A 13,158-nucleotide genomic window follows, 5' to 3' on the forward strand; every position below is an offset into this window, starting at 1 on the left:
CGGGAGGGAGGGAGAGTTATGGAGAGGAGCTGCTGTGGAATTCATAACATGGCTGGCCTCGGGAACAAGACGGGAGGGAGAGTTATGGGGAGGAGCTGCTGTGGAATTCATAACATGGCTGGCCTCGGGAACAATACGGGAGGGAGGGAGAGTTATGGGGAGGAGCTGCTGTGGAATTCATAACATGGCTGGCCTCGGGAACAATACGGGAGGGAGGGAGAGTTATGGGGAGGAGCTGCTGTGGAATTCATAACATGGCTAACCTCGGGAACAAGACGGGAGGGAGGGAGAGTTATGGGGAGGAGCTGCTGTGGAATTCATAACATGGTGTAGCTGGTCCCGATCCAGAAAGAGATCCAAGGTGTATTTCTAGTATTTCAGGGAAGACGGACGTTTCATCATAAACGGCTGCTGTGGGTTATATGATCATAGGCTCCATCTCCATCCTATTCACCTGTCCCTAACGGTACGTTAGAACCTGTCCCTAACGGTACGTTAGAACCTGTCCCTAACGGTACGTTAGAACCTGTCCCTAACGGTACGTTAGAACCTGTCCCTAACGGTACGTTAGAACCTGTCCCTAACGGTACGTTAGAACCTGTCCCTAACGGTACGTTAGAACCTGTCCCTAACGGTACGTTAGAACCTGTCCCTAACGGTACGTTAGAACCTGTCATTAACGGTACGTTAGAACCTGTCCCTAACGGTACGTTAGAACCTGTCCCTAACGGTACGTTAGAACCTGTCCCTAACGGTACGTTAGAACCTGTCCCTAACGGTACGTTAGAACCTGTCCCTAACGGTACGTTAGAACCTGTCCCTAACGGTACCTTAGAACCTGTCCCTAACGGTACGATAGAACCTGTCCCTAACGGTATGTTAGAACCTGTCCCTAACGGTACGTTAGAACCTGTCCTTAACGGTACGTTAGAACCTGTCCCTAACGGTACGTTAGAACCTGTCCCTAACGGTACGATAGAACCTGTCCCTAACGGTACGTTAGAACCTGTCCCTAACGGTACGTTAGAACCTGTCCCTAACGGTACGTTAGAACCTGTCCCTAACGGTACGATAGAACCTGTCCCTAACGGTACGATAGAACCTGTCCCTAACGGTACGTTAGAACCTGTCCCTAACGGTACGTTAGAACCTGTCCCTAACGGTACGTTAGAACCTGTCCCTAACGGTACGTTAGAACCTGTCCCTAACGATACGTTAGAACCTGTCCTTAACGGTACGTTATAACCTGTCCCTAACGGTATGTTAGAACCTGTCCTAAACGGTACCCTATGGTAAATGGTACCCTAAAACGGCATCCTTAATGTACCCTAATACCCTGTCCTAAACTTTACCCTCTAGTCCTGTCCTAAATGGTACCCTATTCCCTACACAGTGCACTACTGTTGACCAGAGCCAGTATCTGGCCTGGGCCCTGTTTCCCGATATAACTCAGGCTTACGGGTCTTTTAACACTGCATCCTCCCTTAATAGTACAATTATTCCACAATACTGACCACAGATCAGCTCCTATGAGACATCACCCATGACTACCAATATTGACGGGTCTTGTTCTAACGCTGCACACTATAACAACGCAGGAAGTAGAAGTTTGACACATCGTGAAAAGACTGAATACGGAGGCAGAAACTACAGACGACAGCGACGTACAAACAGCTAAATAAAACTCATTTGAATGAACAAGACATGTATTTTAATATAATATAATATATAATAATATATAATATAATATAGGCCTGTACGTATTTATCGTTTAATGCAGTCGTGTCGGTTTTCATCTGAATCGTCGTATGTCCTTCGCTTGTTTGTATCAAATGCAAAAGACATTGGTAACTTTGTATTTTGTAGTCACGTTCTTTCTGAAGTTATCGGAGGTCACAGAAAGACAGATAAAGTGTCTTGATTTTTGTGTTTAACGGAGAACTTGTGGGTATAAAGTGACGGGGAACGGACTTACTGACCTGTTCTACTGGTCTGATGCAGTCGGTAAATAACCACTTACTGTAGCTGTTCTACTGGTCTGATGCAGTCGGTAAATAACCACTTACTGACCTGTTCTACTGGTCTGATGCAGTCGGTAAATAACCACTTACTGACCTGTTCTACTGGTCCGATGCAGTCGGTAAATAACCACTTACTGACCTGTTCTACTGGTCCGATGCAGTCGGTAAATAACCACTTACTGACCTGTTCTACTGGTCTGATGCAGTCGGTAAATAACCACTTACTGACCTGTTCTACTGGTCTGAAGCAGTCGGTAAATAACCACTTACTGACCTGTTCTACTGGTCTGAAGCAGTCGGTAAATAACCACTTACTGACCTGTTCTACTGGTCTGAAGCAGTCAGTAAATAACCACTTACTGACCTGTTCTACTGGTCTGAAGCAGTCGGTAAATAACCACTTACTGTAGCTGTTATACTGGTCTGATGCAGTCGGTAAATAACCACTTACTGACCTGTTCTACTGGTCTGAAGCAGTCGGTAAATAATCACTTACTGTAGCTGTTATACTGGTCTGATGCAGTCGGTAAATAACCACTTACTGACCTGTTCTACTGGTCTGATGCAGTCGGTAAATAACCACTTACTGACCTGTTCTACTGGTCTGATGCAGTCGGTAAATAACCACTTACTGACCTGTTCTACTGGTCTGATGCAGTCGGTAAATAACCACTTACTGACCTGTTCTACTGGTCTGATGCAGTCGGTAAATAACCACGTACTGACCTGTTCTACTGGTCTGATGCAGTCGGTAAATAACCACGTACTGACCTGTTCTACTGGTCTGATGCAGTCGGTAAATAACCACGTACTGACCTGTTCTACTGGTCTGATGCAGTCGGTAAATAACCACGTACTGACCTGTTCTACTGGTCTGATGCAGTCGGTAAATAACCACGTACTGACCTGTTCTACTGGTCTGATGCAGTCGGTAAATAACCACGTACTGACCTGTTCTACTGGTCTGATGCAGTCGGTAAATAACCACGTACTGACCTGTTCTACTGGTCTGATGCAGTCGGTAAATAACCACTTACTGACCTGTTCTACTGGTCCGATGCAGTCGGTAAATAACCACTTACTGACCTGTTCTACTGGTCCGATGCAGTCGGTAAATAACCACTTACTGACCTGTTCTACTGGTCTGATGCAGTCGGTAAATAACCACTTACTGACCTGTTCTACTGGTCTGATGCAGTCGGTAAATAACCACTTACTGACCTGTTCTACTGGTCTGAAGCAGTCGGTAAATAACCACTTACTGACCTGTTCTACTGGTCTGAAGCAGTCGGTAAATAACCACTTACTGACCTGTTCTACTGGTCTGATGCAGTCGGTAAATAACCACTTACTGACCTGTTCTACTGGTCTGAAGCAGTCGGTAAATAACCACTTACTGACCTGTTCTACTGGTCTGATGCAGTCGGTAAATAACCACTTACTGTAGATGTTATACTGGCCTGATGCAGTCGGTAAATAACCAGCCTTTTCTAGAGCTACTTTAGTAACCATGGTTTTTGGGAAACAGCTCTGAGATTTAACGACGCTCCTACGAAGGATCTAACGATGAACTGAGCCTTAAGATGCCTTTGGGAAAGTGGGCCCTGGACTGGGTGAGGTACTGAACCAGCTCAGATAACCTGACTACTGTATCAATCAAATACTCCCTTTTATCACAGAGTTTCAAACAGCCCACAGTATCACTGGCTTGGTCCTGCCCCCATCCCTCCCTTCATCCACCCTCCCTCCTCCCTGTCCCTCCCCCATCCCTCCCTCCCTTCATCCAACATCCCTCGTTCCTCCAGCCCCGTCCCTCCCCCATCCTTCCCTTCATCCACCGTCCCTCCTCCCTCCAGCCCCGTCCCTCCTTCCATCCCTTCATCCACCCTCTCTCCTCCCTCCATCCCCATCCCACCCCTCCCCCCATCCCTCCCTCCCTCCCTCCTTAACTCTTATGAGCCAGACCCAGTACATCAGAGATGACTGGTAAACTCTTAGTGCTAACCCATCAAAGGTGTTGACGGGGGTGTGTGTGTGTGTCTGAGAGTGCGCCATCTTAACACAACCTGATATCCATTACTATTGAACACACCGCCAAAGAGCACAGGGACATCAGAGAGAGTGAGAGTCACGACGACTCCAGAGGCGAGAGCGGAGAAGGGGAGGGAGGTACTACAGAGGTCACTTAGTGTGTATCAGAGCAGTCTTTCAGCAGGACTCCTGCATATCAAAGGCTTCTCCCTGCTGGCTGGCCGGGATGAGCCGTGTGCTTCAGACTAAAGTAATGCTTCTCCTCTGACGTAGATAAAGAATCACTGTGGAGCGGGAGGGAGGGAGGGAGGGGAGGGAGGGAGCAGCATCTTACTCCTTTCAACCCCGCGCCATCAACTCCCCTCGGACTCTTTACAGCCCTGAACCCCTCTCTCCCTCTCTCTCTCTGGATCTGATGAGCGGAGGGAGGGAGGAACAAAGGGAAACTCCTCCAATCCCTCTCTCTGATCTCTCTAAACCAGGGACTTCAACATGTTGCCTCAGATTGCCATGTTGCCCCCCCCCAAGAGGGAACGATAGAGAGAGAGAGAGGGGTCTGATCTACATCTATCAGAGAGAGGAACATTCATCTACTGTAATAGGTCACAATTACACCTGATTTATCTGCTATAGGACCTGAGTACTGTCTCTAAATCACTGAGGAGAGGAGGAGGAGAGAAGGTGAGGAAATGGGGGAGGTGAGGAAAGGAGGCGGCGAGGAAATGTGGAGGTGAGGAGGAGAGGGGGTGAGGAAAGGAGAAGGTGAGGAAAGGTGGAGGAGAGGAGGAGATGAGAGGAAAGGAACAAGTGAGAAAGGAGGAGGTGAGGAAAGGAGGAGGTGAGGAAAGGTGGAGGAGAGGAGGAGATGAGAGGAAAGGAACAAGTGAGAAAGGAGGAGGTGAGGAAAGGAGGAGGTGAGGAAAGGTGGAGGAGAGGAGGAGAGGAGAGGAAAGGAACAAGTGAGAAAGGAGGAGGTGAGGAAAGGAGGAGGTGAGGAGAGAAGAGGAAGTCCAGGCTAACACCAGTCAGTCAGTTAAATAGCAGTCCGTCTCTGTCAGGGTCACAGCTTACTGTAAGTATCCAATCACACTGGGGTATCACCGCCCTGACGAATACTACTGACACACAGACCAGGACGAAGGTTCAGCACTGCAACCAGTCATTTCACAGACTAAACACGGGGAGTCAAAAAGGTGAAAGAAACACCGACTGAGCTTCCCAGACACGCCCTCCCCCCCTCTCCTCTGAACACCAACTGAGCTTCCCAGACACGCCCTCCCCCCCTCCCCCCCTCTCCTCTGAACACCAACTGAGCTTCCCAGACACGCCCTCCCCCCCTCTCCTCTGAACACCAACTGAGCTTCCCAGACACGCCCTCCCCCCCTCTCCTCTGAACACCAACTGAGCTTCCCAGACACGCCCTCCCCCCCTCTCCTCTGAACACCAACTGAGCTTCCCAGACACCCTCCCTCTCCTCTGAACACCAACTGAGCTTCCCAGACACCCTCCCTCTCCTCTGAACACCGACTGAGCTTCCCAGACACGCCCTCCCCCCTCTCCTCTGAACACCAACTGAGCTTCCCAGACACCCTCCCTCTCCTCTGAACACCAACTGAGCTTCCCAGACACCCTCCCTCTCCTCTGAACACCGACTGAGCTTCCCAGACACGCCCTCCCCCCCTCTCCTCTGAACACCAACTGAGCTTCCCAGACACCCTCCCTCTCCTCTGAACACCAACTGAGCTTCCCAGACACGGCGCCCCCTCTCTCCTCTGTTGTGATGAAATATTACATCAGCGAGGTGTCAGCTTCCACGCTCCGCCACAACCCCAGATTAACCTGTTTTAACACACTTCCTATGTCATGATCTTTGCTATTAAGAGGAAGTGAACTGTGTCCCTGCGGCCTAAAAATAGAACCTCAAGCTAACTGGCTACTGCCGGTTTCTCCTGAGGCAGAAGGACATTAAGATGGCAGGTACAAGTGAGACAGAATTTAACACACACATCTTTACTATTCTAGTTCTCTGAATATAGTCAACATACACGTTTACTATTCTAGTTCTCTGAATATAGTCAACATACACGTTTACTATTCCAGTTCTCTGAATACAGTCAACATACACGTTTACTATTCTAGTTCTCTGAATATAGTCAACATACACGTTTACTATTCTAGTTCTCTGAATATAGTCAACATACACGTTTACTATTCCAGTTCTCTGAATACAGTCAACATACACGTTTACTATTCCAGTTCTCTGAATATAGTCAACATACACGTTTACTATTCTAGTTCTCTGAATATAGTCAACATACACGTTTACTATTCCAGTTCTCTGAATACAGTCAACATACACGTTTACTATTCCAGGGGCCTGTTGCACAAAAGTAGAATTAAGACATCCGGGATAAATGACTCAGCTGAGCTCAATGAAGCCAAACCATGTGCGTCCAGGCTTAATTGGTTGCACAAAGACCAAGCCAGGATGAGCAGACACAGATTCATTAAGCCAGGTGAAACCAATCCTGGATAGGTGCGCGCTCACGGCTCACTCAAATAGACCCCGCCACAGATCACAGATTAACTGATTTACCATGGCAACTAGAGCCGCGTACTTTTCCCCGTCGGAAGCACAAATCCTCATGGAGGCATACGAGGAGGTAAAAGATATAATTAAGAAGAAAGGCAACACCGCCACAGTGATAAAGCAAAGAGAAAAAGCGTGGCAAAGTATTGCAGACCGCCTGAATGCGTAAGTAGTGCACAATTACACACTCACCGCTCCGCTGAAACATCACAATTACAATTCAAATATTTAATTCACATCTCCAAAAATGCAGTTGTACTGTAATTATGAAACGGTTAAATTTTTAATTGAAATGCACTGCAGATATGAGTGAAATTGTGTAAAGTAACTCCATCACACTGTATAAAGCTATGATACATTTTTTGATATTTTTACTGAAAACAAGACAAAAATACCAAGTAATTTTTTGCAGTGTGACTCCATTAAATGTGTGTGTGTGTGTGTGTGTGTGTGTGTGTGTGTAGATTAAACATGAACGGGCCAAAACGGACATGGCAGCAGGTCAAAATCAAATACAAGAACATTCTGCAGAATGGTATGGTCCCTGACTAATATTTAACAAAGCACAAGCATATATTGTACCCAGAAGGTGCCTGCTCACACATTGTCTGTACTGTTTTAGCAGTGAAAAAGAATACCCACAGACAAGGCACGGGTGGTGGGTCACCAAAGGCTGACCTTACCCCAGCAGAGGACATGGCCTTGGAGCTAAATAAAGGCAGGCCCGTCTTAGAGGGGATCCCTGGGGGGAAAGAGACGAGCATAGGTTCCTCCCAAGATGCCACCCGCTTCATTCAAGGTATGTCCTTCCATCTCTACATGGGATACAACCACATTCATATTGAATCAATTTGGACTGTCTGACTTTGGTTTACCTATTGCCTTGCAGTGTCTGGCAGCACTGTGTTCCTGTTAGAGCCACCAGCACAAGCACCAGACGATGCTGATCCAGTGAGTACTCCATCAAAGGCATACTGTAGGCCTGGCATGTCTTGTCTACTAGCTTCAATATGAATCCGATTAAATGTGATAGGGTGAAGGCCCCAGTGCAGCAGCAACAGCACATGATGGAGACGATGATGAGGAGGAGACCATCTCTCTGGATTCCAGAAGGCATGAGGTATCATGTTAAGACTGTGAAAGTACTATTTACTCTACAATGGTGAAGAGTCCTCATCAAAATCAAAAAATCTAATTTCTTTTACAGGACCCAGATGCTATACAGTGGGAAAACCAGCCTGGCAACATAGTGCGTATTAATAAAAGGACACCACATCCTGCCAAATTCCAGCTGCGCTAATTGTATTGTGTTCACAGAGCTCACAAGCTATCAGAAAGTTGTATGGCAACCACCTCCGGCGCCAAATAGAACTGGCAGACATAGACATTCAGTACAAGAAGAAAAAGATGGAAAATCTTGCACTGGAGTCCGAAATAAAAAAGAGGACAATTAGGAAACTGGACCTTGAAATAAAAAAACTTGAGAGGGAGGTGAGATATGCCTTCAATGTACACTGTATGCTAACTGTAACACAAATGTATTAATCATTATTTTTCTTTCCTCCCCCAGCTCCAAGAAGATGACACAGCTCAAAATAAAAATTAGGTATATTCTCGTAAAGTCAAGTGAGCCATGACATATGAGCTCTTATTGTGAGCACACAGGACGGTGGCATCTTTCTAAGGTTTTTTTTATTTTCCCAGCAATCAGTACAACCAAGTCATCGTTATAAGGCATCGCCCTCTTTTGCCCACCCCCCCAGCACCAGGTGTGGCCACTAGCCTATATGAAGGCCCAAAATTGTGTGTTCCTTTCTGCTCTGACAATGGCATGCCCATTCGTGCGAGATGTGGTGGATGAAGAAGCACTTGTGCTGAGGAGAGCCTTCAGGCGAGAAAGGGTCTTTAGGGACCGGTTGGACCCACTGGCCTTCCCTGATGACCATCTATATGAAAGATACAGGTTTTCTGCAGATGGCATCAGGTATCTATGCAGACTACTGGGTCCCAGGATTAAGCACCGCACTGCACGGAGCCATGCACTGAGTGTGGAGCAAATGGTTTGTGTGGCCTTGCGCTTTTTTGCTAGTGGAGCCTTCCTGTACTCAGTGGGGGATGCAGAACAGCTGAACAAGGCCACAATTTGCCGCACAATAAGGAGTGTGTGTCTGGCTATCAAAGCATTAGCAGATGTCTTCATCTCCTTCCCTGGCCACAGAAGACTCTGTGACATCAAAGAGGAGTTCTATAGGATTGCAGGTAAGAGGATCTACAAATTACAGGACAACTGTTAACACATAGTAGGATACTCATTACTTTGTGTGACAGGTTTCCCCAATGTCATTGGTGCAGTGGACTGCACACACATAAGGATAAAAGCCCCCTCAGGTGCCCATGAGGCCGATTTTGTGAATAGGAAATCCTTTCACAGCATTAATGTTCAGGTGAACATAACTTTTTGATATTGTCCATTGACGAACACTCTGCATTGCCAGTGATGTGCATTGATTGGTGTAATATTCCTCATCTTATGATTTCAGATGGTCTGCAATGCTGACTGTGTGATCAGCAATGTTGTGGCAAAATGGCCTGGCTCAGTCCATGACTCCAGAATCTTTCGGGCCTCTGAAATCTATCAGTGCCTATCACAAGGTAAGCCACACAACCCCTATTTATAACCATCATGGCTGTGTCAAGAATATCACTGTGTTTATGAGGTAGTAATGATGAGATTTTGTGTTGACAGGTGAATTCTCTGGTGTGTTGCTGGGAGACAGGGGGTATGGCTGCCAGCCTTTTCTCCTGACACCTTTCACAGACCCCCAGGAAGCACAGCAGGCCTACAACCATGCCCATGCCAGGACCAGGGCCAGAGTTGAAATGACCTTTGGCCTCCTGAAGGCACGCTTTCACTGCCTTCACAAATTAAGGGTCAGCCCTGTTAGGGCATGTGATATTACTGTGGCTTGTGCTGTCCTCCACAATATGGCCTGCCTGAGGAAGGAGAGGGCCCCCAGAGTGCCACCAGCCATGGACTGGGACAATCCGGCAATCTTCCCTGATGACGACAGTGGTCGGCTGCTGAGGGACCAATATGTGTTGAATTATTTTAGTTAGTATGTGTGCTTTCAATTTTGGTTAAATATGTCCTGCGGTGGCAGAGGAATTTGGTTTTTTTTGGGTTTGTTTTTTGACGAATTTGGCCTCTTATGATGTTTGTGCGGTATACTGTGTGTAATACAAGGCTGCAGGGAGGCTACTGCATCCATTCATTTGTCTGTTCAGTTGATGTGTATGGATTTGTCCTGCATTTATTTTAGTGTGCAGACATGCAGGGTGTGTTATATACAGACCTTTGAATGTGTATGTATCATTTTGTATAATATGCTTGGATTCTGTGCTTTCCATCTTGTAGAGTCACTGTGACTTCAGTTTCGAAAGGAGCTGATGGTTTACCTGCTTTGTTTTGTCCTTATTCAATAAAGGAACATAATGTTACACATTGTGTTTTTATATTCATATGGAATGTGTATTTGTTTATATGACAGAGTACTAGGGCCACACTGAAGAAAAAGGATAAAGTCATAAATTTATGAGGCTGGTTCTTTCTGCAGAAAAGCTACATATTGTTTTTACAGTTTTGATACTTATGACAATGTGATACTTAATATTCTGGCACATCAGCATGTCTTTGTTTATGAAACCATACTGAAGTACAATTTCACGAAATGCCCCACATCTGTCATTTTAACAACTGTCCTCCTTTAAAACAACTGGTTACAATATTATGACTTGTGTTTTTTTCCCCTCTGTGGCCCTAATATTCTATCATTTTATATATAGCCTTATAGTCTATGGGAAACTGTAAATTATCTAATGATAGCAACATCATCTAAAAATCATTTTTTATCCAAAATCATTGAAATTAATGATCACAAACGTTTAAATAATAACAGTGGGTCTAGTTATATGTGATAACAATGTATAGTGAGCAGTGAAATAACTATTGGTTTCCATTTGTGGTGACTGCTGACTGACATTAGGGATGAGATTAAATAGATCCTGGAATTTAGCCTGGTCTGGAGCAGGCTAGCTCCACAGAATAAATCTCCATGGTAATTTATACCATAACATATCCTCCTGCCCCCTATCCATCTTTAGTGCAACCGGATTACGGATCAATTGAGCCAGGATCACCAAGATATCCTGGCTTAATCCCTTATCCTAGTTTTGTGCAACAGGCCCCAGTTCTCTGAATATAGTCAACATACACGTTTACTATTCTAGTTCTCTGAATATAGTCAACATACACGTTTACTATTCCAGTTCTCTGAATATAGTCAACATACACGTTTACTATTCCAGTTCTCTGAATAGTCAACATACACGTTTACTATTCTAGTTCTCTGAATATAGTCAACATACATGTTTACTATTCTAGTTCTCTGAATATAGTCAACATACACGTTTACTATTCTAGTTCTCTGAATATAGTCAACATACACGTTTACTATTCTAGTTCTCTGAATATAGTCAACATACACGTTTACTATTCTAGTTCTCTCTGAATATAGTCAACATACACGTTTACTATTCCAGTTCTCTGAATATAGTCAACATACACGTTTACTATTCTAGTTCTCTGAATATAGTCAACATACACGTTTACTATTCTAGTTCTCTGAATATAGTCAACATACACGTTTACTATTCTAGTTCTCTCTGAATATAGTCAACATAAATGTTTAGTTGAATGTACTCCTGTGTGTTTGTCTGTCAGGGAGCTGGAGAACTAAATCAATCCACTCTGCATTACAACTCAGTGGTCAGATATTACACTCATTAATGTCTTGAGTACATGTGTGATTATACAGCATGTGTGTGTGTGTGTGTGTGTGTGTGTGTGTGTGTGTGTGTGTGTGTGTGTGTGTGTGTGTGTAAGCATGACAAACAAAAACAGAGGAAGTTGACACCCTGCAGGGTTCTCCCCAGAGGAAGTTGATACCCTGCAGGGTTCTCCCCAGAGGAAGTTGATACCCTGCAGGGTTCTCCCCAGAGGAAGTTGACACCCTGCAGGGTTCTCCCCAGAGGAAGTTGACACCCTGCAGGGTTCTCCCCAGAGGAAGTTGACACCTTGCAGGGTTCTCCCCAGAGGAAGTTGACACCTTGCAGGGTTCTCCCCAGAGGAAGTTGACACCCTGCACGGTTCTCCCCAGAGGAAGTTGACACCCTGCACGGTTCTCCCCAGAGGAAGTTGACATCCTATGCCCTGCAGGGTTCTCGTTGTGAAGCATCATGGGTAAGCTCTAAGGTTAAAAAAAAATCTCAGAGTCAAATCCCTCGGTCTCTCAATCAGTCTCCCTTAGCCTGTCCGTCTCTCCCTCTCCCTCTGTCAGTGTGTGTGTGCCATTCAGAGGGTGAATGAGCCTAAAGATTCAAGTACCTTTGAACAGGGTAAGGTAATAGGTGCCAGGTGCACCGGTTTGAGTGTTTCAAGAACTGCAACGCTGCTGGGGTTTTTCCCCCCCCACACTCAACAGTTTCCTGTGTATCAAGAATGATCCACCACCCAAAGGACTTCCAGCACAATTGGACACCTGTGGAGCTTCCCAGTGGAACACATTGTAGAGTTCCTGCCAAAACTAATTTAGGCTGTTTTGAGGGCAAAAGGGGGACGGTGTACCTAATGTTTTGTCCACTCAGTGTATTCTAGTCATGGCTCATCCTCGATAAGGTCTGTGTTAGGAAGGTGTACCTAATGTTTTGTCCACTCAGTGTATTCTAGTCATGGCTCATCGTCTATAAGGTCTGTATTATTATGTGTTAGGAAGGTGTACCTAATGTTTTGTCCACTCAGTGTTTTCTAGTCATGGCTCATCCTCTATTTATTGTTTGGTTGGCAGATTACTACACTGATGGAGCTGGAAACATCCATTTCACTGCACCTGCGATAACATCTGCAAATCTGTGTAAGCAACCAATAAACTTATGATTTGATTCCTGTCTCCTCTCCTCTCCCCTGATCCCGGTGCTACGTTGTGTTGTGATTATTAACAGATTGTACAGGATGAACCCCTGCCAGGTGTGACATATCCCCCTTCCTCCCTCCCTCCTCCTCCTCCTCTCTGTCTCTCTCTCTCCCTCCTCCTCCTCCTCTCCCTCCCTCCCTCCTCTCCCTCCCTCCTCTCCCTCCCTCCCTCCTCCTCCTCTCTCTCCCTCCTCCTCCTCCCTCCCTCCTCCTCCTCTCTCTCCCTCCTCCTCCTCCTCTCCCTCCCTCCCTCCTCCTCTCTCTCTCTCCCTCCTCCTACTCCTCTCCCTCCCTCCCTCCTCCTCCTCCTCCTCCTCTCCCTCCCTCCGCAAACGACCGTATCCGTCTCCGTTTGTGTCTCGTCGCCTCGTGCCCGGTCACCGTGGAAACAGCGGGTTACGTTGTGTTTAAGGCTTAGCGGTCCCGCCCCCCCTTCCCCGGAGGCGATCATCCGAGGAAAGGTCGCTCACCCTCGATGAGACCGCGCT

The 13,158-nt window shown here is 46.3% G+C and overlaps 1 protein-coding gene across 4 annotated transcripts; it reads left to right on the top strand.

Moving 5' to 3' along the window:
- Window positions 1-6,441: 6,441 nt before the first annotated feature.
- On the top strand, window positions 6,442-10,480 carry LOC139532825 (putative nuclease HARBI1). 4 transcript variants are annotated; one of them, XM_071330921.1, is made up of 8 exons: window positions 6,442-7,441; window positions 7,532-7,593; window positions 7,676-7,762; window positions 7,850-8,133; window positions 8,213-8,248; window positions 8,347-8,901; window positions 9,183-9,294; window positions 9,389-10,480. In XM_071330921.1, exons 6-8 carry the CDS (start codon window positions 8,833-8,835, stop codon window positions 9,757-9,759), a joined length of 552 nt encoding a protein of 183 aa, XP_071187022.1. In that variant the 5' UTR covers window positions 6,442-7,441; window positions 7,532-7,593; window positions 7,676-7,762; window positions 7,850-8,133; window positions 8,213-8,248; window positions 8,347-8,832; the 3' UTR covers window positions 9,760-10,480. The 4 variants fall into 3 exon arrangements, with proteins under 4 accessions (XP_071187022.1, XP_071187023.1, XP_071187021.1 ...); XM_071330922.1 differs by having other exon boundaries at window positions 6,442-7,177; window positions 7,265-7,441; window positions 8,213-8,901; XM_071330920.1 differs by having other exon boundaries at window positions 8,213-8,901.
- The last annotated feature ends 2,678 nt before the right edge of the window (window positions 10,481-13,158 follow it).

Source organism: Salvelinus alpinus, chromosome 10, assembly GCF_045679555.1.
Source record: "Salvelinus alpinus chromosome 10, SLU_Salpinus.1, whole genome shotgun sequence".
Classification (NCBI taxonomy): domain Eukaryota; kingdom Metazoa; phylum Chordata; class Actinopteri; order Salmoniformes; family Salmonidae; genus Salvelinus; species Salvelinus alpinus.